Below are 13,212 nucleotides of genomic sequence, written 5' to 3'. Positions count from 1 at the left end.
ATGGAATATCTTTGTGTGTGCTTTGTGCAATGCCACTGTGCACTCGCTATAAGGGCTTGCGTACACAAGCAAAAAATGTGCAGTTCGTGCCATCACCATTATTGTGTTCACATGGTGTAATTGGTCAACTAGCTTGAAGCATTTAATAGGTGTTTGGGTACTTGCAGGGAGCTTGTGTGTGAGAGCTAGGCATTTTTTATTAGCTTGCCCATCGAGGTCTGTACCAGCTTGAGAACATTGAAGGCACTTCAGCCCAATGCTAGTCCTATTTGGCTGGTGAGGAAATGGCGCTGTGGTGCTCCAAATGTATCCTCCAAAAGTGAACCTATTCCAGTGTCCTCAGTAGCTTCATGCTCTAGCTCAGCAAATTCACCAGCCTCATCATAAAGAGGAGGTTGAGGCTCTGATGATGATGCTTGAACCCGATCACTATCAACTGCTGTTGCTGCAGCTCCCACCCCACCTCCTGATCAACATCAGACAACTCATGCCCAAAACACTTCGAATGCATCTAGGCCATGGGCCGGCAATCTTGCCTGTCCATGATCTGTGGGTGGTGCCCATGGTGCGCTAGTCCCTTTTAGGTGCCAATGTGCACATTGGTGGCGCTTCAAAGTGCTCTCGAATTTTGTGAGAGCCTCCAAGAACCTAGGCATTGACCGTGGGTTCATGAGGAGAGTCACGACGTGTGGAGATCTTTTTTTCCGTAAATATTAATTACAATTTAAAAGCTGACAATCCTATCCGTTGGAAAGGTTAAAGAAATAGATTAAATAAAGGAATATTTTGAAAATGTAGGAGCGGGCCCGTTGACGGGGATGGGACCGTCGGATTCAGAAAGATCGGACGGTGGCTGAGGCAACTCGGGATGCCGGATCTGAGGGCCACGCGGCAACTATGTCAAACCACGTGGACATGACAAGTGGGAGGGGTCACACGTGTGAGAAACCGCAGTCTTCAGGGGCCTTGCTCGTGGCTGCGTTGTGTTGGATTCTGCGATTGGGAAGGCGTTGGAACTTGGGACCCTCGACTCTGGAGTGACAAGTCTGCAATGCGATAGGCTAGGCGTTTGTAAAGATTCCGACACAGCACCCCAGGGGTGAAGGTGAAGGAAACACGCATGGTGTAGAGACCGGGCTCATCAGATCAAGCGAGAGCGAGTGTGTGTCACTGTACGAAACAGCGGCGCAAAAAGAGAGAGCGCGAGACGGGCTGGAAGGAGAGCTCAGGGGCGGAGTCAGAGGAGGAAAGGCGAGAGAGAGAGAGAGAGAGAGAGAAAGAGAGAGAAGAGGACTTGAAAGATTGGGCGGAGAAGACAAGACGGGGAGAGAGAACGAAAACGGAAGGGGCCAGCAGCGGGTAGACTGAGGGAAGGTTGCGGGGACAGGGCCCAGCGGGGCGGAGGCTGCGACGGAACCCTACAAAGAGGCGCGCCCACAAAGACGCGGCTGTGTATAGTTCAGGAGGAAGAAACGAAGAGAGACCGAGGTATAGGAAATTGGTTGGAGAAGAGAGAGAGGCGTGGATGATCGAGGCGAGTGGGAAATGTTCTCTAGAGGTAACTGATAAGGCGAGGGAAAGCGTGGAATTGAGGAGGCGAGGGAAAGCTTGAAATTGAGGAGGGGAAGGGAGGGATGCATTCGAGGAAGGAGTGGGAGGAGGTAGAGTTCTGAGCGAGAGAGAAAGAGAGAGAGAGAGAGTATGATCGTGAGGTCATTGCGAGGATTGGCTATGGAGCTCCACAGAGTTGCAGCTGAGCAGATCTTGAGCACTTGAAGGTACCCCTTCTACGACAATCTCTCTCTCTCTGTCTTCGCGAGCATCGGATTCGCATCGCTTTGATGCACCCAATTTCATCTCCAGCATCATCCCTCAGCTGAATCTTGCCTCCAGCATCGATGCCTCCCCTCAAAAGCTTCGTTCCCGATTTCAAAGACATCAAAGACGGCATCGGCAGTATCTCCCGACGCACTTTCGACGTCAAATTCTATCACAGTAGAGTTCGCTCCCAGAGCGCCGTCCTTGATGTTTTGCCCACGCTGCCCGACCTCTCACAACAAGGCTGCTGGGCTAACCTGCCTCCGGAGCTTCTCCGAGACGTGCTCCAGCGCGTGGAATCTGCCGAGGGCTCTTGGCCTGCGCGCAGGGATGTCGTTGTATGTTCTGCTGTCTGCAGGACATGGAGAGAGATTACGAAGGAGCTCGTGAAAACTCCAGAGCAATCGGGCAAGCTTACGTTCCCTATATCACTCAAGCAGGTGAATTTTGTCGCCCTCGCAGTTCTTCAAGTTGCGATAACAGCCTTGCTAACGAGCAGATGAAGGGTGATCTGCCGGATCTTGTGGATTTCTGTCGAGTTCTGCCTTGTTTCTCTTCTGATATTGTCTGTGGATGCAGCCCGGGCCTCGAGAAGCTCCGATGCAGTGCTTTATCAAGCGCGACAGGGCGAGCTCCACGTATTTTCTCTACCTGGGCCTCTCACCTTGTAAGCTCCCATCAATCGATAAGGCCACCTAATGCTCTTGAACGTGTAGCGTTTTCATCACTGATTTCCTTGTTTGTGCAGCCTTGATGATCGAGAACAGCAAGTTTCTCTTGGCAGCTCGCAAATTCAGGCGAGCCACGAGCACAGATTACATCATCTCTCTAAATGCAGATGATATGTCCAGAGGGACCAATACCTATGTGGGAAAGTTAAGGTGGGTGCCTTCTCCTTGGCAGTCAGCAGGCAAGGTGCTGCAGACAAGATCAAATCTTGCTCCAGCTCTAGTCCTTTTAGCCTTTGAAAACTAATCAAATGCTCTTTGCTCTCTTCATTGCAGGTCCAACTTTCTGGGGACCAAATTCACAATATATGATAGCCAGCCTCCACATAATGGCGCTGTGGTATCAACCAGCAGAGCAGGCAGACGTATAGGCTCAAAGCAGGTATCTCCGAAAGTTCCAGCTGGTAGTTATAATGTGGCACACATCGCATATGAATTGAATGTGCTAGGCACAAGAGGGCCAAGGCGCATGCACTGCACCCTGCATTCCATTCCAGCATCAGCCATGGAAGTGGGTGGGAGTGCCCCAACGCCCACCGAACTCCCTAGCTGTTTGGATGATTCGTTTTCGTCAATCACTTTTTCCAAACCACTTGGAATTCCTTCAGACTTCAGTACTGTAAGCCTTGACTGGGCTAGCAAGGTCGAGAACAAAGTCGGGCCGTTGATCTTGAAAAACAAGGCTCCACGGTGGCATGAACAGTTGCAGTGCTGGTGCTTGAATTTCAGAGGACGTGTTACAGTTGCTTCTGTTAAGAATTTCCAACTTGTAGCAGCGATCGAACCTAACCAAGTCGTACCTCAAAGTGATCAGGAGAAGGTCTTGCTACAGTTTGGAAAGATTGGCAAGGATATCTTCACGATGGATTATCGATATCCTCTATCTGCATTCCAAGCATTCGCCATATGTTTAAGCAGTTTTGACACAAAGCTGGCATGTGAATAGGAGACACGTAGCACTGATGTCTTTGATGTGACAGTCATGGTTTCCCACTATAGTTTTTTTCTTGGTGGAGCAACATATTATGATGACTCAAATCTGAGGAGCTCTGTTGTTTTTTAGATGGGATACTTTCAAGAGTGTGCATTTGGTAAACATGGAAATCCCTGCTGTATCATACATGTGGTCGCCGGAGCTGAATCTCTATGTATAGACATTACCTGTTTCAAATGCACCTTCAAACTCTTACTGAAAAGAGTATTTGTGAGATGCAGAGTGTGCACGCTTCTACCTGAGAAGCTCTCATCGCACACTGAAAAGTTTGTGAAGCCTGTATTATTTCTAGGCCCCCAGAATCAAGTTGCATGCAAGCAATGTTTCATTGCTCAGCGATGTGAAGTGTTTGACCACAAGCTCAGCTTATGTGAGCCTAAGTGGTCTTTTGCAGGCAGACAGTTATTTTTGTTGTGGTTTTAACAGTATAGTCTCAGAATTTAGAGGTCTTATAAGCTCAGTCAACTCATTCTTTGTTTTCAAGGTTCTCTAGATTTGTCAAGTTTTCTTGGGCTCCAAATTGTCAAACATCCCTTCTCCTCCTATGTTTGAAAAGGCCTCTGGCAACTGCAGAGACTCATTGGAAAAAAAAAAGGGGTTGCAAATTAATCGGCTACCTATTAAACTTGATGGATGCAGAACAAGAAAATGAACTCTCCAACTTCAGGATATTTTGGTTCAAGGTCAAAGCAAGTTTAATCCCTCGGTTTCTTGGTGGTTACAAACCTTCTGAAATGCTCCACAGTTTCCTTCTACCATAAATCGCTGCACATAGCTCTTTGAACAGTCTATCCATACATTGAACATTCTGACTGGAGTTCCGTACAAGGTAGTTGGAGGTAATGGCAGTACACCATTAACAAGCTGTCATTAGAGTCAAGTGGTTAGCTAGTAGGTCAAAATTTGGCTCTCAGGCTGTGTGAACAAGGCTTCTGCAACTTTTCTGTCCTTTTATGATGTGTTGTAGGTCAAATTTTGGCTCTCAGGCTGTGTGAACAGGGCTTCTGCAACTTTTCTGTCTTTTTATGATGTGTTGAAATTCTGCAAGAAAGCACACCTCGGAATGGTATTAGAGTTGTAAAATGACTTAAACCTCAATGATCAGAGTTCTAACTTGGGGCCTACAAAAGCAACAAGGTGGCTGTCTTGCACAAAGACCTTGCACAAAGACAGGAATGTCTTGTTGGAGGCTATGCCTGTTCTTTGTCCGTTTGCACCAGGGTTGACCCTCTATAGAAATCTCTCAAGGCTACAATACGGGCAACGTGCTTCATAAAGCTCTATTACGCCCATATACACAGTGTTGAGTGGAGAGTTGTCTGCATTGACCTTGACCTTGCTAGGGGACTATGCAATATCTTGTTTGCCATTCAAGGGAATAGATGGTGGATAGACATAAATGCAGGCCAAAGTCCTTGAATAAGTTTATACTAAATATCTAGGATAAAATTGACAAAGGCCTCGAATAACATGCTTTGGTTTTCAAAAACCACCCTGCTTAACAGCCTTTCTCCTCTGTCCATGTCTCATCTACACAAAATAACTTCAAATTGGAGGAGCTTGGGTACCTAATGGCTTGGTGGTGGTTGGTGTGGAGTTGCTTAAAATGGCCATTTCTTGGCTTATTTGGGGGGTTTACCTTGTGTGGGTGCCTCAGTCAAAATGGTGGGATTGGGCAAAAAGTACCGCATCACTTCGTACTCTGCCTACGAAGTCCTCACATACCAAGGGGAGCAGTAGGGTGAGGAAAGGGGAGGATGCCCCTCAGGGTTTAAGGTTCTCAGTGATTTCATGGACTTTGAAGACTCTTAAGGTGTATCAGGGTTCTCAAGGAGGCTAGGCTGGATGCTACGGTTATGCAAGAGATCAGCTGTGATGAAGCTGATGCTTTTGCTATTGATACAGATTACCAAAGGAGGAGCACACAAAGGACCATATGAAATTTGAGCTGCACATTGCTGTAGTTCTAGCTTTATGCTTGTGCTCATAAGTCTCTGCATTCATTCCACCTTTGTATGTTGAAGCTGATTGGCAAAATGCCAAGATCTTGTTGGTCAAATACAAGGATATGGGTTGTCCCCACCTTTTGCAATGCCGTTGCATAAACCCACACCCACCCACTCAAATTCATACGTGAGTGCACGAAGAGTTTGAGCAGCCAAATTTTTAAAAATCAAATAAACATAAGGCCAAAGTTAGATATGCAGGTTGTGGTATAGAAAAGTAAGAAGCATGCACTCTCTAGAATTGAAATTGAAGAAAAAATGCAACAAAAATAAAACACGAGACAAGAAAAGAAGTGTGAAGGGATATGAGTTCATCTCACCTTCTACTCATCTTTGCGTTCATTGTTGGTTGCCATGTTGTACTTTCATAAAATACACACATGCTATCACTTAAGGTCACCAAAATCATTGGGGATTTCATAGGTCCCTATGGTAAATGTTAAAGGCTCAATTGCATGAAGGTGCTGAATTTGGCACAAGGTAAGTGCCACCTTTGTTTTATGCCTTGTTCCCTTTAATTTATCCTCCTTTATACATTTATCAATGTATGGGGGGACATACTCACATAGACTTAAGTTATCTAAATCCTTGGGGTCTTTGTGTGCATTTACTTTTCATGTTTCGTAGGCCTCATCTCATGTTTCTACATTCACTTTACACAAACTTTTGCCTATCTCAAGGAAGCACAATGATGTAGTGGAGGGGATACCACCATTTTTCACCCCTTGTCTCCACTCTTCTACGAGCTTTTGATGTTTTGGAGATGTTAGGGAAACAAAGCTTAGCTCTTATTTTCAAGCTTAAAATATGTTCTTAAAGCTCAGAACTTTGCCTATTTTGAGCATTCAAATTGAATGGGTTCAAAGGTCAACTTAATTTTTGAGTAGGAGGGAACACTAGGAGAAGAGTTATTCTCTAGCAATGGTCATAACTCTTAGAGCCTTTATGAATAGTTTGCCCACCATGATCAAGCATTTCAACCAATGACAACAAATAAATGAAAGCGGGTGGTGAAAAACTTTACACATCACCGGCCCGACCCAATGTGTGAATCCCAACTAGCTACCAAGTTAAGGCGAAGGTCTACCCATCTATGGGCAGTCAACCTTGGTTGGGCACCCATTAAACTAGCCACTCATGCTTTCTTGCTAGGATGGACTCTTCTTGTCCCTACCTACTCCTCATTATCACCTTTGAGGGCACTATTTGGGCAGCTTTTGGCTGTTTGTAAAGGTCGTTAATATGTTCAAGGGCAAGAGAAGTGCTTGGAGATGGCAAAGTGCCACGATCAACATGACTTGTCGAAAGGAAGTGACGTGTCGAAATTGAGATTGAGTTGGCATTTCATCATTGGATGTAGTCCTAGGAGAACAATTCTCGGTCAAAGTTTCTCCTTGGATTGTCTTTAGAATTTGCGTTCTTGTGAGATTCTAGGGAGATCGGTGGGATAAACTTTCCTCCATAGAACAATATAAACATATCTATCATTCATTAGGCCTGCCTGAGGGTGAGTGAAATGCTGAAGAGAGAGCATAAAATTGGACACTTGAAAAGGAAAGAGTGTACAAAGAGTAGTAAATGCAAATGGTCCAAAAATCAACAAGATGAAAGAGAGAGAGAGAGAGAGAGAGAGAGAGAGAAAGGAGAGAGAAAAGGAGAAGAGAGAGAGAGAGAGAGAGGACGAAGTCACTAAATGCATGCATTAAAGCCTCTTACAAGGAGCATACTTGGACCAATCACCTTTGTACCAAATTCATAAATACCAGCCTGCAGAAGTTGCTAGCAACCAATAGGAAATTCTCACCCCCACAAATACAAATAATCAGGATTTTTAGCTTCAAAATACAAATAATCAGGATTTAAAACTCGAACCGATGCTAAGGCTACCCAAAGCGCAGGCCAAAAATGATTGGAGTTTCCATTTTGAACAAAAACAACCGTTGAGGGATAAACTCTTCGCCGTGCGTCACATTTACTTCAGCTGCACTACACAGAATCCGTCGGCTGGCGTTTCTAATCATACGCACGGCTTTCGCAGATAAATAATTGCCGAGGAGTGGGTCGCCGGGCCCTTTCTGGCAGCAAAAGACAACAGGGAGGAGCAGCGTGCTGCACTGCTGCGTGTTGCGAGGGAAATGTGGCCTCAGGCGTGCCCGCTCTACTTTTTCGTCCGTTTGTAGCGTACAAAAAAGTCACTGGAGGTAAACGAATCGTTTGCAAATAGCTCAAGCGTCAGGATTAAGTCGTGTCAGAAGAGAAATTACAGGCTGCTGGGCGCCGTGCAGCTCGCGTGGAAGAGGACTGCTGGTTCACGAGCACTTGCGAAGAAAATCCTGTGCCATGACCATGAATTCAACGCAGAGCCTTCCAACTTTCTTTTGAATTTCAACAATCCACAATCCATGCCGTCACCCGTCCCCGTCCCTCATATCTCAGAAAATTCAAAGATTTGGAAAACTGAGGTGCCGGATGATTTCGATTCTTCCTTTCGAAAACTATATTATTCATTTCGATTGGTTTGAAGCTTACTTTCTGATGGATCAAAGGTTAAAAATGTGAGCATCAGATCTACCAATTCCTTTCTTATTGCCTCTTCCCTTATAGTGACTTGACAAACAACGTACATGTAATTCCCTGCAATTCACTATAATAGATTCTATAAACAACTTCCCTCATCTTTTCAACAATAATAAGTCGTGTGAAAAGTTGAGGATGCCAGTGGTAGGGCTGCTAGCCTACCAGCAGGCTGATGGCCCTCATTCGATCCCCTGTGCGAGTAGAGGTAGGGCGGGTGCCCCTCGATAGCCTCAAACCGTGTGTGTGAGTTGGGTGGGTGAGTCTAAAAAATAAAAAAGTAAGTCATGTGAAAAGTGGGGTATTCCACCTCAAAAGTTACTTGGAAATAGAAAAGTTGTGAGATGGGAACATGTGGCCTCTTAGGGATCTGAATGAGCTCAAGCCAAGTCCTAGGAGAGAATGCTCAATACCCTTTTTTGTGTGTTATCCAAGACAAAAAGGTGAGAGTTGCAATAGATGCCTTGAAATCCTTGGTATGAATCCTTTATGGATTATCTCAACATGCCTTGAAGTCCATCCTTGGTATGAATCCTTTATAAATTATCTCAACATGCTCTCACGAGCACTTTTGTAACTCCCCCCATTTTAGTAATAGTTTGCATTTTTCAAAACAAAAATGTAGTAGTTGTACTTCTAAACGACAATTAATAAAACTGATGAAAATTTGCTTCTACTTGCATTGCCGCATCCTTCACATCATTCTGGCATCTCTCTAGCATATAGTTATAATTTTTTCCAATGGCACATATAGATAAGTGCTCCTCTCAATTTGCAAGTTTAACCATATGACAAATAGCCTGCATGCCCTTAAATTTGACCGTCATTTCTAATTTTAATGACAATCCACGTTCCTTTCCCAACAACACTATTCTTCATCTACTTTTCCCAACAACACTACTCCTAGAGGTGTTACATTGGATGCCATTTGGAAAGCCATGAATGCCAAAGCTGTTAGGGAATATTCATTTTAGAGGGACCTATTTAAGGTGATTAGATAGCGAGTTTTGCGAATTTTTGGAAGAGAAGATGATTTGCATATGTCAGTGTATAGGATGCTTGAAAAGTGGTGTGTCTCGGCTTGAGATAGTTTTGTATAATCTTCTACTTTTTGAATAATATTTATGATCTCCTTTTTTCTTCACAAAACCACCACTCTCCATCTCCCTTTAATTGGGAAGTTGTGCAATAGACTTGCGTTCCACATGGCTAGGCCAAAGGCTCCATGTGATCAAGCAAGACCAAAAGACATGTGTACGTACTCCCATTTAGCTATGTTAGTTGATTTTCCTTGGTCTTTGAGCTTTTTTTCACATTATAATCTTTCTATTTGCTCATCTTATTTCATCTAAGTTGGATAGGAATTCCTTCACCTAAGTGAGTTTTTGTTCTTTTTGCTTTTCTTAACTCCATTAAGGTAGATATTGTAGTTTTAGCTAGGGCTTTAAGGTTTGAGTCTCACATTCGACTATTTGTAGGGTTTTTTGGAGTGATAAAGTGGCTAGTTTCTCTTGTTCTCTTTGTTACTCCTCTATTATGCGATGATTGAAGAGATTTGCCATTTGTTGCATCTATGAGGTAAGATTCAAAAGGGTAGATGTGACTATCTATGCTATAGATATAGTTGTGTTCAAGTAGTGCAAGTTGTGTATGCTTCTGACATGCCTTGAGCTTCATTATTTGTATAGGCTGATGCACTTGAGGTTTCCTGCTACTAGGATGGCAAATATGTAGCAAAGATTACTTCCATGGACATAGGATAATTCTGATGGGTTTCCTACTTTTGGTAATATGTCAACTTCCCTTTGCCTTTGCCATTCTCTCCTCTTGATTTCAATTGCAAGCGGTAAATTTTTTTCCTTATGAAAATCATGTCTCTGCAATTCAACTAAGTGAACTTACCCCTAGATCATTTCGAGACCTAGGTGAACTAGTTGTTGAGGAGCCTTCTGGACTTATTTGAGCCGTAACTCAATGATGAGTGATAGGCGATGTGGAGCAAAGTTTTGAGTTGGTTTGTACATTGTTGTGCCTTGCTTTGAAAGACTTATGACTATATATTGTGACCAATTATGCAATTTATTTTTTGATAACATAGCTAGGGTTTGTATATTTCATGATGGCAAAAAACTTGCTACTTCACAAAGTGTCTTATCTTTAATGCCTAACCTTTGTCGATTTCACTCAGGTAGAAAAACATATACTGAAAACTTGTACCCTTTTGTATTTTTCGTGATGGCAAAAAACTTTCTACTTCACAAAGTTTCTTATCTTTGATGCCTAACCCTTTGTCGATTTCACTCAGGTAGGAAACAAAATTTGTTGTTTTCCTTAGAACTAAATACTTTTCTTTCGTGTACGAAAAGCAAAAGCCTTGCTTACAAATGATGTACTAACATATTTAAGGCTTTTCAGACATTTAAAGTCCCATACAGCTCCTTCATATCCTCTTGGTTGTAGATGAAATCCTTGATATTATTATTCCTTTCCTTGTGGAATGCTCACTTTGCAAATTACCCCAAAAGAATTCCAATCCTCTTTCATTTAAAATATTTTACTATTGCTTTCCAGAGGCTATAGCTTAATTTAGGTGGCCAAGTCAATTCTAAGGAATCCTATGCTGGTTGATGTATAATAATGGTTCTGGCTCCTTATTGTTGCAATCTTCTTTTGGATTTTGTGGGAGGTGCATTTGGATTTCCTTAGACTTCTCCATTCTTCATAATTTCATATTCTTGGGTTTTGATCCATTGCTTGATCTGACACTAATCTCCTCATGAGATCTTTCTATGCGCATGTGAGGAGATCTTTCAATGTCCATAATCACCATCCTAGGGTGCATTTAGAAATATGTAACATAGAACGAGGGTTCCACACCAGCCACTTCTTAATTCAAAATACTCATAGTAATCTACATATAGAAGGGGGTTTTTGATTCACAAAATTATGAAATTTAAAGTTTTATAAAGAGTGTTCTTTTTGTCAATTGACAATTGCATTTTTGCTTAGTTCTTTGCACTATTTGAAACTTGGAAAACCCCATTGGCTATTTTCAGCATGTTTTGGCCATTACATTATGTTGTTTTGAAGTTGCTTTCACATATGAAACTTGGAAAACCTCTTTGGCTATTTTCAGCATTTTTTGGCCATAATTTTTTAATATTATGTTGTTTTCAAGTTACTCCATCATGGCATAATCACATGACGTTGACATCATATTCTTGAATCTAAATAGCAAATTGGATGATAAGAATTATGGAAATTGGAAGTTCGAGCTTGTGAACATTTTCCAATTTAAGGAATTGTGGAAGATTGTTTGTCAAGTCAGATAAAAGTCTCCAACCTCTTGCAACAAGCTTGACAATGCCCTTGATATAGTTGATGGAGCTAAAGAGCTCAACAACAAGCACACTTGGATGAATGGGCTTCACCCTCATCAATGCATGGAAAGCGTTGGAGAACAAGTTCAATGCCAAAAATGTCTAGACTTTTCTTGTTAGAGAATCAATTAAACATTGCCAAGACCAACATTGAGAGACTCGTATAGATTGCATTGAAGGGTCTACAAAGAGACTACAGTGGTCACAAGAGATGTTCACCTACTTTTGATGCTATGTCAAACATTCCTATGCAAGAGTAGTGAGGAGAAGTTCCACAGTATACTAGAATCATGAACTGCCATTTGCTACTAAAGGTAAAAAATTCTAAACTTATAAGGGCCAAAATCATGCACAAAGAATCATCAAACTAGAAGTAATTGTACACATGTAGTCTGAGTAGACATTCTTAGAATCATCAAGCAACACCTTCTTCCACACATCATAATGTTTCCTTCCAATCAGAGGGGAAAATGAAACCCTAGAAAAAAAGGTTACTACAATAGAGGGGATTTAGAGTCTTGGGAATCTGCTCAGCTGTATCCATCTTAATGCAGATCTAAGGATTGCCTCTAGGATTAATAAAGTTCTCTTGCTCTACACAAAGTGCTTCCCCCAGTCCACCACATAAAAAAGGAAGTTGGTGACAAAGATATAGAGGTAGATCAGGGAGTTCCACCCAGAAAGGGATCCTGGTAGATCTAGGGGCATCAGGAGAAAAATCGTTGGACCACCATTCCAAATAAAGGAGTTGATTCCTAATGGTCCTCCATAGACCATGTTGCATGGCTCTAGAAGCCATCTCAGGTTTCTCAAAAAGAAAGACAAAGAAGCCTTTCTTCAAGAATCTAACATTCAAAACATTTATCCCTTTCCTAATCTTGTTCGTTCTGATCCAAGACTCAATAAAGGTAAGTGGAGGACCCCTAGCAAAACACCCACTGAAGCATGAGTTCTCAACCAGACCATAGAGTTATGCAACACTGTGTTATCCTAGTAGGCCTTTCCTGTTTTACATGTTCCAGTTGCTTGATTCTATCCATCAAAGTGTTGTGTTCCACCAGCATCTTGTTGTGTAGCATGCTTGGCTTCTGGGATTGACGGCGGCGGGAGACCTTCAACTTCCTCCTCGATGGATGTGTGGAACCTTAACTCTCCCAAAGCTTGTTTCTATTTGCTCATTCATCTTTGCTCGTTGTGTCTCCACTAGTTGAGGGCAGCCTAGTTCTGAATGCATCTGCTCCGCTTCCACTGGCTTTGTTTTTATCAATTTGATTACCTCCTCCTTCACCACTTGAAGTGGTTGCATGTGTAGTGGCAAGGCTACCAGTGGTTCTTGCTAGAGCTTGATTTTTGGAGTTGCTTCCAATCCCATCTCTACGCTAGGGAGGAGCTATGTAAGCTTTAAGTAGCTCTCTGGAGGCCAAGGGCCCATCTCCACTAGAAGTGCTAGGAGTAAAACACATTTCTGGGGGAAAACTGATGTAGCCCCCCCATGTCTTCTGAGTTGCATGCGCATAAGACGGAGTACAACACCTCCTCCTCTTCCTCCTCTCCCATCGCAAGGGCTGGCTTGAGCTCCATATTGTGGAGAGGGTAGACCTCATTCTTCCAAAGAGCTAGGAGCCAATGCTGGGAAGTGCAGGACATCAGTGACGTTCAAGCCCTCTAGCAACTGAGGAGAAGCACGAGCACCAAAAGCACAAGGGAACGCC

The 13,212-nt window shown here is 43.1% G+C and overlaps 1 protein-coding gene across 3 annotated transcripts; it reads left to right on the top strand.

The window, feature by feature from the left end:
• The first annotated feature begins 974 nt into the window (after window positions 1-974).
• LOC147881914 (tubby-like F-box protein 6) lies at window positions 975-3,995 on the top strand. Of its 3 annotated transcripts, XM_087402069.1 has the most exons (5): window positions 975-1,778; window positions 1,894-2,258; window positions 2,398-2,485; window positions 2,567-2,699; window positions 2,823-3,995. In XM_087402069.1, the coding sequence occupies exons 2-5, from the start codon at window positions 1,899-1,901 to the stop codon at window positions 3,490-3,492; spliced, it is 1,251 nt and encodes a 416-aa protein (XP_087258195.1). In that variant the 5' UTR covers window positions 975-1,778; window positions 1,894-1,898; the 3' UTR covers window positions 3,493-3,995. The 3 variants fall into 3 exon arrangements, with proteins under 3 accessions (XP_087258195.1, XP_087258194.1, XP_087258196.1); XM_087402068.1 differs by having other exon boundaries at window positions 975-2,258; XM_087402070.1 differs by lacking the exon at window positions 975-1,778 and having other exon boundaries at window positions 2,181-2,258; window positions 2,398-2,456.
• Window positions 3,996-13,212: the final 9,217 nt, after the last annotated feature.

This window comes from Dipteris shenzhenensis, chromosome 30, assembly GCF_047967505.1.
Source record: "Dipteris shenzhenensis isolate YYH24624 ecotype China chromosome 30, Dip_SZ_1.0, whole genome shotgun sequence".
NCBI lineage: Eukaryota > Viridiplantae > Streptophyta > Polypodiopsida > Gleicheniales > Dipteridaceae > Dipteris > Dipteris shenzhenensis.
Note: the sequence above shows the minus strand (reverse complement) of the source record. Positions and strands in the feature narration are given on the sequence as shown.